The sequence below is a fragment of the Pogoniulus pusillus genome, chromosome 1, assembly GCF_015220805.1.
Source record: "Pogoniulus pusillus isolate bPogPus1 chromosome 1, bPogPus1.pri, whole genome shotgun sequence".
Lineage (NCBI taxonomy): Eukaryota > Metazoa > Chordata > Aves > Piciformes > Lybiidae > Pogoniulus > Pogoniulus pusillus.
Window position 1 is genome coordinate 669,220 of NC_087264.1, and position 12,890 is coordinate 682,109.

The 12,890-nt window shown below is 51.3% G+C and overlaps 1 protein-coding gene across 2 annotated transcripts in view; it reads right to left on the reverse strand.

The window, feature by feature from the left end:
* The window catches only part of DDHD1 (DDHD domain containing 1), a 92,011-nt gene that overhangs the window by 37,415 nt on the left and 41,706 nt on the right, over positions 1-12,890 (reverse strand). For both annotated transcript variants that reach the window (XM_064144380.1, XM_064144289.1), the window contains exons 3-4: positions 12,125-12,253; positions 10,382-10,529 (exon numbers count right to left, since the gene is read on the reverse strand). In XM_064144380.1, coding sequence (XP_064000450.1) covers positions 10,382-10,529; positions 12,125-12,253 — 277 coding nt within the window. The remainder of the gene's footprint in view (positions 1-10,381; positions 10,530-12,124; positions 12,254-12,890) is intronic.

Consider the following 12,890-nt stretch of genomic DNA (forward strand, 5'->3'; position numbering starts at 1 on the left):
CCCTCCTGGGAAAGCATTCCAGTTTCCTTCCCTCCTGTGACTGCCCTATGGAGACAGACTGAAAGAGCTGGGGCTGTGCAGGCTGCAGAAGAGGAGGCTCCCAGGGGACCTTCTTGTGGCCTGCCAGGATCTGAATGAAGTGGCCTCCAAAACAGCTGGGGAGGGACTTCTTAGGGTCTCAGGCAGTGCCAGGACTGGGGGGAATGGAGCAAAGCTGGAGGTGGGGAGAGTGAGGCTGGAGGTGAGGAGGAAGGTCCTGAGCAGGAGAGTGGTGAGAGGCTGGACTGGGTTGCCCAGGGAGGTGGTTGAGGCCCCATGGCTGGAGGTGTTTGAGGCCAGGCTGGCTGAGGCTGTGTGTAGCCTGCTCTAGGGTAGGGTGTTCCTGGCCATGGCAGGGGTTTGGAAGTGGCTGCTCCTTGTGGTCCCTTCTCAGCCTGGCTGATTCTGTGATTCTGTGACTCCTGGCTGCCAGTGACATTGCTGTGCTGGAAGATGAGCATGACAAACTAAATCTGACCCAAGGGCAGCTGCACTGCCTTCCCAGCAGCTGGCTCCCAGCTCCAACTACGACTTCTGAGGCCAAGCCCAGAGTCTCAGCATGGGCACTTTTGATTGCTTCCTCTTCTCCAGGCAGACTCCTTTTACCGACTGCTATGACCATGGGCGCGATGACGTTAAGCTCCCATCTGTACTTCCACCAATCCAAATGAGCTTTAGTGAGCTTAGCCCCCTGGCTGAGGCACTTTCCTTAAATATATTAATGCTCCTCTGGTTTCCTTCAGTAGAAATGAGCGAGTTTAGCTTCAGTCACTGCCAGCACCTGAGACAGTAATCGCTTAAGCTGCTCTGCTTGATGAGCACTCTCTGCACCAGCGCAACCTCCACCAGATCCCATGGTGCCGATTCTGCCAAGCCTGTGTTTCACAGCCCCCTGCAGAACAAAGGCAGCAGGACGCAGCAGGCAGCTGCAAGACGAAGTCTGGAGCTGCCCAAATCTCCCCTGGCCCTGACATTACGGATAAAAAGGAAGAGGCACTGACAGAATTCGCTCACCACCTCCCCCTGCAGCTGTCATCCTGTCTGGGTGCAGCTCGCTGGTGGGATTTAGGCGGCACAGAGGAGCTGAAGGCAGAGGTGCTGGTGGGACATGGAGACGAATATCAAGCATCCATGGCAGCTCCTCAGGGCTGCAGAAAGGATTCATGGTGGCTATGGGCAAAATGCCTTCTGTGCTTTCACTTCAGTGCACAGTGAAAGAACACAGTGAAAGCAATGCCCTGCATAAATGTTTCCTACAAAGATAATGGATTCCTCATCTTCATCCCAGGACCTCTGCTGCCAGGCAGCCAGTGACAGAAGAAGGGGACACAGCCGCAAGCTGTGCCAGAGCAGGTCTAGGCTGGATGTGAGGAGGAAGTTGTTGGCAGAGAGAGTGATTGGCATTGGAATGGGCTGCCCAGGGAGGTGGTGGAGTGGCCGTGCCTGGAGGTGTTGAAGCCAAGCCTGGCTGGGGCACTTAGTGCCATGGTCTGGTTGGTTGGGCAGGGCTGGGTGCTAGGTTGGGCTGGCTGAGCTTGGAGCTCTCTTCCAGCCTGCTTGATTCTCTGATTCTATGATTTCATTAGCTACAAAGCCCTCCACTTACTTGCTGACACCAAGTGCAGTAATAAATATTCACCTAAACAGGTAGAGAATCATCCTCCCTCCTAACACAAGAGATGTTGAAACACTGACCCCAGAGAAACAGCTCCTTACACCTGTACGCTGGAAAAACAGAGTTAGCCAGTGAGAAAGAAACAAGAGCTCAGGTGCAGATGCACTGCGAAGCTGTGGCAGCATTCTGACATACTGCTGCTTCTCCATGCAAGAAGAGAAGGCCTGGACACAGACAGGTGGAGACTCCCCATGAATAAAATGTGCCTGGCTGACTAAAGCAATGAGCTCCTACTTTCACAAGGATATTCTGCAGATATATTAACTTATTTATGATCCTTGCTGGGCTGTGCTACAAAACTCACTCGCGTGGAACACTCCCAAACACTACATTAAAATGTGGAGAGCTACAAACAAGTTCACTTCAGCTACTTCACCAGCTCTATAGCATGACCTTGACAGCTTTGAACAGAGCAAAATGCCTGGAGGCTTGAGGGTGTTACTCATTTTGCTCCCAAGTCAGCTTTGCAGTCTCTCTTCACTCAGATGATTAACAGCCAAGAAAAGGGGAATGGTTTAGAATTCAAAGAACATTACACCAGCCAACTTCTTGCTCTGAACTCTTGAGTTCAGAGGTAGGCAAATGAGATGTCCCCATAAAATAAACCCTAAACTCTGGCTACTGCCAGGTGCCCAAGAGAGCCAATGGCATCCTGGGCTGGCTCAGGAGCAGTGTGGGCAGCAGGACCAGGGAGGTTCTTCTGCCCCTGTGCTCAGCACTGCTCAGGCCACACCTTGAGTGCTGTGCCCAGTTCTGGGCTCCTCCATTGCCATGGGCAAGGACACCTTCCACCAGAGCCAGGCCGTTAAGACCTCTGCTCTAGGCCATATGCAGACTTGTTTTACTTCAGATGAAAGATGGAAAGTTTAGCATGCAGACAAAGTAAGGCTGACTGTAATTTACACTACATCCTTCTCAAGGATAACAGGACTGTGCATGATCAAAGGAACTCAAGCTGCTTGGGTAAGTGGATTACAGAATCCCTGAGACAAGCCTGAGGAGATCCAGGTGCTTCAAGTGTGACTCCCTCCTTAGTACTGCCTCTGAACAGCAGACAAGCTTGTTGGATGGGGCTTGGAGCAATCTGCTCTAGTGGAAGGTGTCCCTGTCCATGGTAGGGGACTAAAACTAGATGACCTCTAAACCATTCTGTGATCCAGGGAGTTGTCTTCCTTACACCTTGTCTAAATGTCCCCTTTTTTAGTTCAAAACCATCACTTCTGTCACAGGAGGCTCTGCTAAAATTTCTGTCCCCAGCTTTCTTACAGGTCCCCTTTAAATGCTGGAAAGCTGCAAGGTCTCCCCAGAGCCTTCTCTTCTCCAGGCTTAGCAACCAAATCTCTGTACCTGTCCTCACAGCAGAGAACAGCTCTTGTTAGAAGGCCTACTTTAAGTACTGAAGATCCCTCCTGAGCCTTCTCTTAGATGTTTAGGACATCTAAATTCTAAAGAGGCTGTTACAGCTTCTGTCCAATCTGCACTCCTGTGTTAGGTAATCAATAAACAGACAGAAATGGAGCTCTTACCAAAGTATTGAGTGCCCTAACTACCACTTTTTACCTCTTGGGGGGAACTCCTCACTTAGCTTGCAAGACAAGCTCAGGCTGACAGCTGTGAGTTTTCACCACTTGGGTACTTCAGTTCAGAAGAACATGCTGTTGTTGCCAGCACCAAGGAATGGCAACCAGGCACATAACACACATGCAGCGTAAGCATGTAGATGGAAACAAGCAAAACCAGAGCAGAACTGCTAAACACCTGAAGAACTGGCAATTCCTGAACCAAAAGTTCACAGAATCAGAGAATCAAGCAGGATGGAAGAGAGCTCCAAGCTCCTCCAGCCCAACCTAGCACCCAGCCCTGGCCAAGCAACCAGACCATGGCACTAAGTGCCCCAGCCAGGCTTTGCCTCAACACCTCCAGCCACAGAGACTCCACCACCTCCCTGGGCAGCCCATTCCAATGCCAATCACTCTCTCTGACAACAACTTCCTAACAACATCCAGCCTAAACCTCCCCTGGCACAGCTTGAGGCTGTGTCCCCTTGTTCTGTTGCTGCTTGCCTGGCAGCAGAGCCCAACTCCACCTGGCTACAGCCTCCCTGCAGGCAGCTGCAGACAGCAATGAGCTCTGCCCTGAGCCTCCTCTGCTGCAGGCTGCACACCCCCAGCTCCCTCAGCCTCTCCTCACAGGGCTCTGCTCCAGGCCCCTCCCCAGCCTTGCTGCCCTTCTCCAAACACCTTCCAGCACCTCAGCATCTCTCTGCAATGGAGGAGCCCAGAACTGGACACAGCACTGCAGGGGTGGCCTGAGCAGTGCTGAGCACAGGGGTGGGTAGAAGAACCTCCCTTGTCCTGCTGCCCACACTGCTCCTGATCCAGCCCAGGATGCCATTGGCTCTGCTGCCCACCTGGGCACACTGCTGCCTCAGCTTCAGTTCCTCTCTCCCAGCACCCCCAGCTCCCTCTCTACCTGGCTGCTCTCAGCCACTCTGTCCCCAGCCTGTAGTGCTGCTTGGGGTTGTTGTGGCCAAAGTGCAGAACCCTGCACTTGGCCTTCTTCAGTCTCATCCCATTGGCCTCTGCCCACCCATCCAGCCTGGCCAGGTCCCTCTGCAGAGCTCTGCTATCCTCCAACAGCTCCACAGCTGCTCCTAGCTTGGTGTCATCTGCAAACTTACTGATGCTGGACTCAATCCCCTGGTCCAGATCATCAATAAAGACATTGAACAGGACTGGGCCCAGCACTGATCCTTGGGGAACACCACCAGTGACAGCTGCCAGCTGGATGTGGCACCATTCACCACCACTCTCTGGGCTCTGCCATCCAGCCAGTTCTTGACCCAGCACAGAGTGACTCTGTCCAAGCCATGAGCTGCCAGCTTGGCCAGGAGCTTGTTGTGGCAGACAGTGTCAAAGGCTTTGCTGAAGTCCAGGTAGACTCCATCCACAGCCTGCCCCACACTGACCAGGCAGGAACTTGGTCATAAAAGGAGATCAGGAAAGGAGATCAGTTGTCAGGAAATCCTGCTTGCAGGTGCCAGAAGCAGACATTTATTGCCTCTGAGAGCCTCTGAGTGCCAGGAGAGCCTGTGTGCCACTGGAAATCTACCAGAACAGCTATTCCAAAGTAATGATTATAATGATATTCCACAATTAAAATGCTTCCTAATGGGATGTGCAATAAAACCGTAATTGGTGATCATGATGTCAGCTGCCCAGACATCAATTACTGTGCTAGCAGCAGCACAGGCAAATGCAATGTCTGAGTCAGACCAGGAGTCCAGAGGCAGACAGGGAACAGTTTAGGGTGAGTGCAGCCAAAAAGTGCCACAAGATTAGAGCTGCTGTGGAAATACACTGAGCAGTTGCTTTTGATTTTCAAGCACTGGAACTAAGGAAGTTTAGAGGGTGAGTCTACAGGTCTGACCTTTACCTAAGTCAAGCAGAACCAGAGGGCTATTTCTGAAGTAGGTTGGAAATGTGGGTATTAGCATCCCTGAATCCTAGCCATTATGTGGCAGGACAGCCCTCCCCTCCTCACAGGATGTTAGGGGTTGGAAGATCATCGACTCCAACCCCCTGCCAGAGCAGCACAACAGTATCTAACACAGACCACAGAGCAACACATCCAGACAGGCCTTGAGAAGGAGACTCCACAGCCTCTCCAAATCCAGAAGCAAAAATTCAACTACCTCAGAGATCAGGCTTCAGGGAAGAAACATTCCAAGCAGGATGAAAGTGTGTACAGTCAAACAAAAGAACACTGCAAACTGATTTTAAGTCCAGCACTGTACCTCCCTGAAAGCCTGGCAGTGCCAGCAGGCTGCACCTGATGGCAACGAAACCCCTGCAGTGAGCCCCCCCGTGGATGACATCGCAGTCTATGCCACACAGAAACACACCACAGCATGGCACCAGAGCAGGCCTGGAGTCAGAAGGGCCTGTCAAAGTCCTTTGGTTCAACCCCCCTGCAGTTAGCAGGGACATGTGCAACTAGAACAGGCTGCTCACAGCCCCATGCACCCTGACCTGGAAGGTTCCACTGATGGGGACATCTACCACCTCTCTGGGCAACCTGGACCAGTGCCTCACCACTCGCAATATCAAACATTTCTCTCTCCTCTCTAGTCTGAATCTCCCTTTTGCAGTTTAAAGCATCAGCCATTGTCCTGCCAAAACAGAGCCTGTCTGTCCCCAGCTTCCTTACCGACCCTTATAAGCACTGAAAGGCCACCAGGAGGTCTCCCTGGAGCCCTCTCTTCTCCAGCCTGAACAGCCCCAACTCTCTCAGCCTGGCCTCACAGCAGAGGGCTTCCAGCCCTGCCCTCATTGCTGTGACCTCCTCTATCTGTGCTCCAACAGCTCCATGTCTCTGCTGTGCTGAGGACTCCTGAGCTGACCCAGCACTGCAGCTGGGGTCTCAGCAGAGCAGAGCAGAGGGGCAGAATCTGCTCCCTCCACCTGCTGCCCACACTGCTGGGGATCAGCCCTAGGACATGGCTGGGTCTGGGCTGTGAGTAGGTGATGTTGACTCAAGGACAGCTTTTGATCCACCAGCACCCCCATGTCCTTCTCCTCAGCACTGCTCTCCAGCCCTTCATCGCCCAGCCTGTGTTGTACCAGGGGCTGCCCCAACCCAGGTGCAGGACTTCACACTTGGCCTTGTTGAACCTCGGGAGGTTTACACAGGCCAAATTCTCAAGCCTGATGTAATCTCTCTGGGTTTAAGAAGACAATCCACCATCTTTAAGGAATTAAATCACCATCCCTGTGCTACCAAAGTGCTCACACTACGTTACTCTGCTCACATTAGGTCAGCTGAATCACGACTCCAGCCTGGAGCACATAGAGTCTCTTCCCAGATGAGTTCTGCACTTAATATCAACCCTGCCAAGCACAGCTTGCTGTACCAGCTGTCCTGCTCCATGGAGATAATAAATGTGTTTAACTACACTGTGAGAAACAAAATCATGGCACATCTACCAAAGACCTGCTCAGTCAGGCATCGATAAAAGGCGATTTTCCATTTACCTATTCACAGGACACTGTGCAACTACAGCATCTAACCACATTAATGATTAGAGTGAACTCCAGCCCTTAATGAAATTAGTGCATGCAATGTTAAATTACCCTGGGAGAAGAGTTCTGTTCTCACCTTTGTAACCAAGACAACCTGCCTAATGATGCAGAAGTGCATCCCTTGCTTCTCAGGGCGGTAACCTGAGGACAAGAGCACACCAAGTGCTCTAGCAACAGGACATGAGGCAATGGCTTCCAGTTGCACCAGGGGAGCATTCAGAAAAAGATCCTCACAGAAGGGGTTGCCAGGCCTTGGAAGAAGCTGCCCAGGGCAGAGGTGGAGCCACCATCCAGGAAGGGATGTGAAAGCTGTGCAGAAGTGGTGCTGAAAGACATCATTTAATGGTGACCTGGCAGCGCTGAGATAAAGGTTGGCTGGACTCAGTGACTCCAAAGGTCAAAACAGTGCAATGATTCTGTGTTACAGATTTAGCATAGTTGAAGCCACAGGTTTCCTACTAAAAAACAGGCATTTAAATGGGAAGAAAAACCCAAACCCAAAAGCAAAAACCTGAAATCTTTTCTCCTTGTCTTCTAAGTGTGAAGGGTCAAAAAACAGTTCTCCTTATCCATCTGATCTTTCAAAAGGCATCGTTGGATTCCCTGGGGCCCTACTGCAAAACAGGAGTTAAAAAAGTTAAAATGCACACATCTAGCATGGCTGAAGGTGCTGAGAGAAAGCAGCAGCCTGATTGTGTGAGCTGCCTCTGCGCTGGCCTGGCAGCCGCTGCTCCTGAAGTCGCTTCCTAGGACATATGGCATGGTCATCACTGGTACGTTTTAAGCAATGAGGGGAAGGGAGAGAGGGGAAGGGAGAGAGGGGAAGGGAGAGAGGGGAAGGGAGAGAGGGGAAGGGAGAGAGGGGAAGGGAGAGAGGGGAAGGGAGAGAGGGGAAGGGAGAGAGGGGAAGGGAGAGAGGGGAAGGGAGAGAGGGGAAGGGAGAGAGGGGAAGGGAGAGAGGGGAAGGGAGAGAGGGGAAGGGAGAGAGGGGAAGGGAGAGAGGGGAAGGGAGAGAGGGGAAGGGAGAGAGGGGAAGGGAGAGAGGGGAAGGGAGAGAGAGAGAAGGGAAGACAAAGAGGAGGAAAGGAGAGAAAGACAAGGGAGAAGAGAGAGAGGGGGGAAGAGAGAGAGGGAAAGAGGAGCCTTCCATCTAAAGCGATGCTTCCATTTGCAGGTTTCGTAGAGAGCACACAACTGATGCCAGCAAGCAGCCTTTGAGAAGGCCACACAACACTGATAGCTCATGAGGATATGGGTGAGAGTCACCAAAGCACTCCTGTGCTGCTTCCCTCTTAGAGAAAAGGTCTCACACAATGGGCTGCCAACTAAAGCAGGACTCCTTCTGGAGTAGAAATGCTTATACCTTCTGTCCTGAGCTGTTAACCCACCCACAGGAGCCCTGTATGAATGCTCAGTTGAGGATGGGGTAAGGAGAAACAAGAAACAGAATCACAGCATGCTAGGGGTCAGACGGGACCTCTGGAGATCATCCTGCCCAACCTCCCTGCCCAACCAGGGTCACCTTGGGCAGGTCCCACAGGCATGCACCCAGAGGTGTCTTGGAAGCCTCCAGAGAAAGGAACTCCACAAACTGTGTGCAGGCTGCTTCAGGGCTCCAGCACTCTCATGTAAAGAAGCTTTTCCTCTCGTCGAGGCAGAACTTCTGTGTCCCACTTTGCAGCCACTGCCCCTTGTCCTGTCACAGGGCACCACAATTTAAGATGTAATGAGCAGGCCAGGCAAACACTGCACATTTGATCTTACCACCAGGAGCAGTGAGCAACAAAAGCCAATGAGATTTAGAACAGATTTTCATCACAGTCCTGCAAGCTGCATGCACAGCTTTGGTGGGTCTCTTCCAAGGTGCCCATACATGCCTGTGTCTGGCTTAATCCCCCCAAACACCACCACAGTCAAGTCCATCGATTCCAAATCTGCAGTGCTGATGGCCCAGCCCCCTCAGAAAACCTGAATAATTCCAAGGTGGAAGTTCTGTTCCTCACCACTGTTACCCAAGGTTCTTGCATTCCCAGTAACTGCATCCTATAAACATCCAACCTTGCACACTTGGTGAATAATTCAGCTTTGAGCTTTTCTCTCTTTGGTTTTGAACACCACGAATAAAAGCGCAATGAAGTGACAGAATACGGGGGCGAGGGAGCAGCAGGCTCTTGCTTTGAGATGAGCAGAGACACAGTGGTGAAATCTAGAGGTCTACTTTACCACTCTGGAGGACACTGGAGTGGAACAAGGATCTGAAGAAGCACAAGAGGCTGCTGGCATGATGGCACACACCACAGGAACCGCACAGCAGCACTGACCTGTGTTGTTACTCTGGGTTTAAAGGGAGGTTCACAAAGCTCTTGCCATGAAATCAGCCACCCCTGCTCTACACACACTGTGACAGGAGCCACTTGTAGCTCCACTGTCAGCTTTGATCGAACATGGAATCACCTGGGACACAGGCTCTAAAGCATCTGCACAAGGCAGATCTGCAGGTAGCAGCTGTTCAGCTCTTCTTTCAGCTAGTGAAGGGCTCCTTACCCAGCTTTCCTCCCACAGCACTGCTGGCAGGATTTGACAGTTTCTCCTACTATTCAAACATCTTTTCATACTGAGCATTCTCAGGAGCTCAACCTTTTCTCTTCCCCTTCACCAGCACCCAGAGTGGCCTCCTGAGTTAGCTCAGATGTCCAATCAAAGGCCATTTGCAAACCATTCCTTACAGCAGACACTCAAAACATCTGCTCAGCTTTCAATCATGTTCTACTCTTCAACTGCTACCTGTGCACACAACTCCACGAGCAATCTCACGCCAGCAGCTCCCAACTGCACGAAGTAACTCTGCTGTCAGCAGTGTCAACATCCCTAACTTACAGGGGGCTCGTAAGACAAACAGGTCCACTCTTTGGAGCAGGCCTTGTTGCAACAGGACAAGGGATGATGGCTTTACATGCAGAGAGGGAGATTCAGGCCAGAGAGAATGAAGACATTTTTGATGCTGAGGGTGGCAAAACACCGGTGCAGGTTGCCCAGAGAGGTGGTAGATCCCTGGAACCACTCCAGGGCAGACTGTTTTGGAGCTCTAGCAGAAATCTGCCCCAGTTAGCTGGCTGCAGGGAGGTTGGACTAGATGACCAGTAAAGGTCCCTTCCCACTCAAATCAGCCTACAAGTTCTGCTAACTCCCTGCTGCCCCTCTCTCACCAGTGTGCACTTATCCACTGTTCTGGCAACAGCAGGAACAAGGCTGCCCTTCATTTTGACCAGGTGAAAAACGTCTTCCTTGCTCCAGGTCATTGACCAGAGCTGCTGCAAGTTCACAGGCCAGTCTCCTAGAGGGCTCAAGCATTCCTCAGGAGAACACTGTACCTTTGCTCTTCTTGCTTTTCTGGCCTGCAGCTGCTCCCACTACGTCTGTACCTCAAACCGACACAGACAGAAGCATATCCACCACATTAAGACTGACGACTCAGGGCAAGAGCAGGAGGAGACACGGCTGAAACCAAGGAGTCTGATTACCACTTAGAACATCTACCTTAGACCCAGGCTGGAGTTGGTGACTGTAAATACTAGAGAGCACTCACATAGCTGTGTTTTTGATGATCCTTCCTTGGTCCATTTTCTGCCCAATACCATGCACAACAAACACGATGTGGCTAGTCTGCGGCGGCTTGTCTTCCAGCGTAGCTTCTTCTACATAGCCTCTATGTAGCCTTGTCCCACTACTGGAAGCTGCAGAGAAAACATCAGTTACATTCTGTGAAGTGCAAGGGCCTCACTATGCTGACAGAAGCTTAACTTGTTCCTCACACTAACACATTGCTCTACAAATAAGATCATCCCTGCAGGAGTACCATGTGTTTCTGAATGGCTGCAGCATCAGCCTCCCGAGCGACTGGAGGTAACCAGGCAGGACTAATTGTATCCATTTATTCCCAGGCCTTTTCCCCCGTAAGGAAAACTTCAGGCAAGTTTGGAAAACCAAATTTTGCACAACTGTTCAGTTTTAGAACAAAATACTCCTCTTCTGCATGCCTCAGTCGTTAAACTTCCTTGTACCCCCACCCTGCTCCCACAGCACAGGAACACCACAGAGATCTGGCCGCCCACTGTCGCTCTTTCTCTGGGCCAGTAAGGACAGCTGTACAGCTCTGATGGGGAAAACCTGTGTCTGACTTCCAGCTGACCCAGCCTCACATTTCTCCATTCAGTGGCCAAAGCAATAGGCTTAATTCCCCAGGGCAAAGCTGGGTGCTGTCTGAGCTGCTGGAGAAACCCACACAGCGTGTCTCCATCCCCCTCTAGTGACAGACCCACGAGGAGAGCAGAGCCACACTGAGAGCAGAAACCCTTGCGAGGGGCCGTGTGGAGGGTGTCCCACCACAACACCACCAACCTGGTTTGCTTGTAACCAGAAGGAAAATGCTGCACACCCCTCAAGGGCAGTTTTGCACACAGGAGAGCTTGTCAGCCAAGTGGGGTTCTAGTTGGTATTTCCCCCTCCCACCAAAACTGATTAGGACAGATACTAGCCAAAAATATTCTGGACACAGAGCAGTTCATTTCTTCTGGAACTGAAGCACTGAACTGTGTCAACCTGAGGCACATAAAGTACCTACCCAAGAGCTGTGTGTGGCACAAGGATGTTAATTACAGGAGCCAAGGATGGAGTCCAAAGCCAAACTTATCACCTGAGCTCACTCTTCAGAAACCAAGGAACAGAGCACATGTGTATGTTCTTGGGCGTGTTCAGGAGCAGGAGGCCAGAGAGGACAAGCTCCAGTTTCTAGGCTGGCAATGCTTTGCCTTTTGGTTGATAGAGACCAAACTCTCTTCCAACCATCCCAGCCTTGCTGGCTTTACAACTGGCAGTTTTGACCTAAATTAAGCCTGGATTCCTACTGGAAACAATTCCTAAGTCCTTCACTGCTCCTCTCAGTTGATACATTAAATGAAGAGAAGCAAAAAGGCCAGAGGTGGTGAAAGGGGCAGCGTGCTGGTGTGTGTGAGGAACCCACCACAGCACACAAGCACACCCCAGCAAAGTTAAAAGGGAGCTGTAATTCTCATGCTGTGTCAGTGACACTGCCACTGTAATGGCTTGACACAACTGTACTGCTGACTGCTTCCTCCAAAATAACAGCATGCAACAAAGCTAACTCATGGCCCAGCCACATCCAGGATGGTTCTGGATGACCACCCACAGGCCCTAAGCCACTCTTCTCACACCACAATGCCAAGCTTGGATTCTCCCCTCTAGTTTCGAAGCAGCAAACTTAAGACACTGCTGATTGCCAATGCTCTTTACAAACACTGAGAAGCATTACCTTTGGAAAACCCCAGCTTCTGTGTCACAGTTCTTGCTATTTTAGATGTGGTGGCATCGCTGTAAAGGTACACTTCATCCACACTGTGCCAGTCCACGTGGTTGCGACTCAGCTTTAGACTATGAATAGCTGCAGCGCAAAGGAACAACAGCCAGTTCAGAAGGGTAAGGTCAAGCAAAAACAGCAAACAAATATCTTCCAACAGAGAGGAAAGGACAATTTCTACACAGGCTAAAAGCTGAAGCTCCATGGTACCTAAATCCATGTGATTTCTTACCTTGGGAAGCTTTTACAGGTAGGGAAAATCTGCCCAGGACGAGCAGTGGTTTGGAGACTACCTCTGAGGACATTTCAGGTCGTTCTCCTCCCACCCTTATTTTGGGATGGCAGGTTTCCAAAATGTTCCCTTAGCTGAAACCAAAGCCTGCATGGAGGCAGAGCAAAGCACTCTGAACTAGTGCAGGGTGGCATGAGGAGTGAGGGGCTGCCCCATCAGCACCCAGCGCTAGATAAAGGCATTCCGTTCCTGCCTTCTCTCTCCTGCCTTGGACAGTGAGGTCCTTGGTTTTGACTGCACTTGCAGTGACCCAGAGGCTTTCAAGGCTCCATTACTCGAAGGCTCCATTGCACTTCTTTCCTTCCAGCAGTACCTAGGAGCTGCCTCTGGCTGAGTCATTTCTGGCACAAGCAGAGTGCAGCTCTTTCGAAAGCCACTCAGAGCGCAGTTATTGTGCTTGCCGGATCTGGAACCCACTGAGCTCTGGGA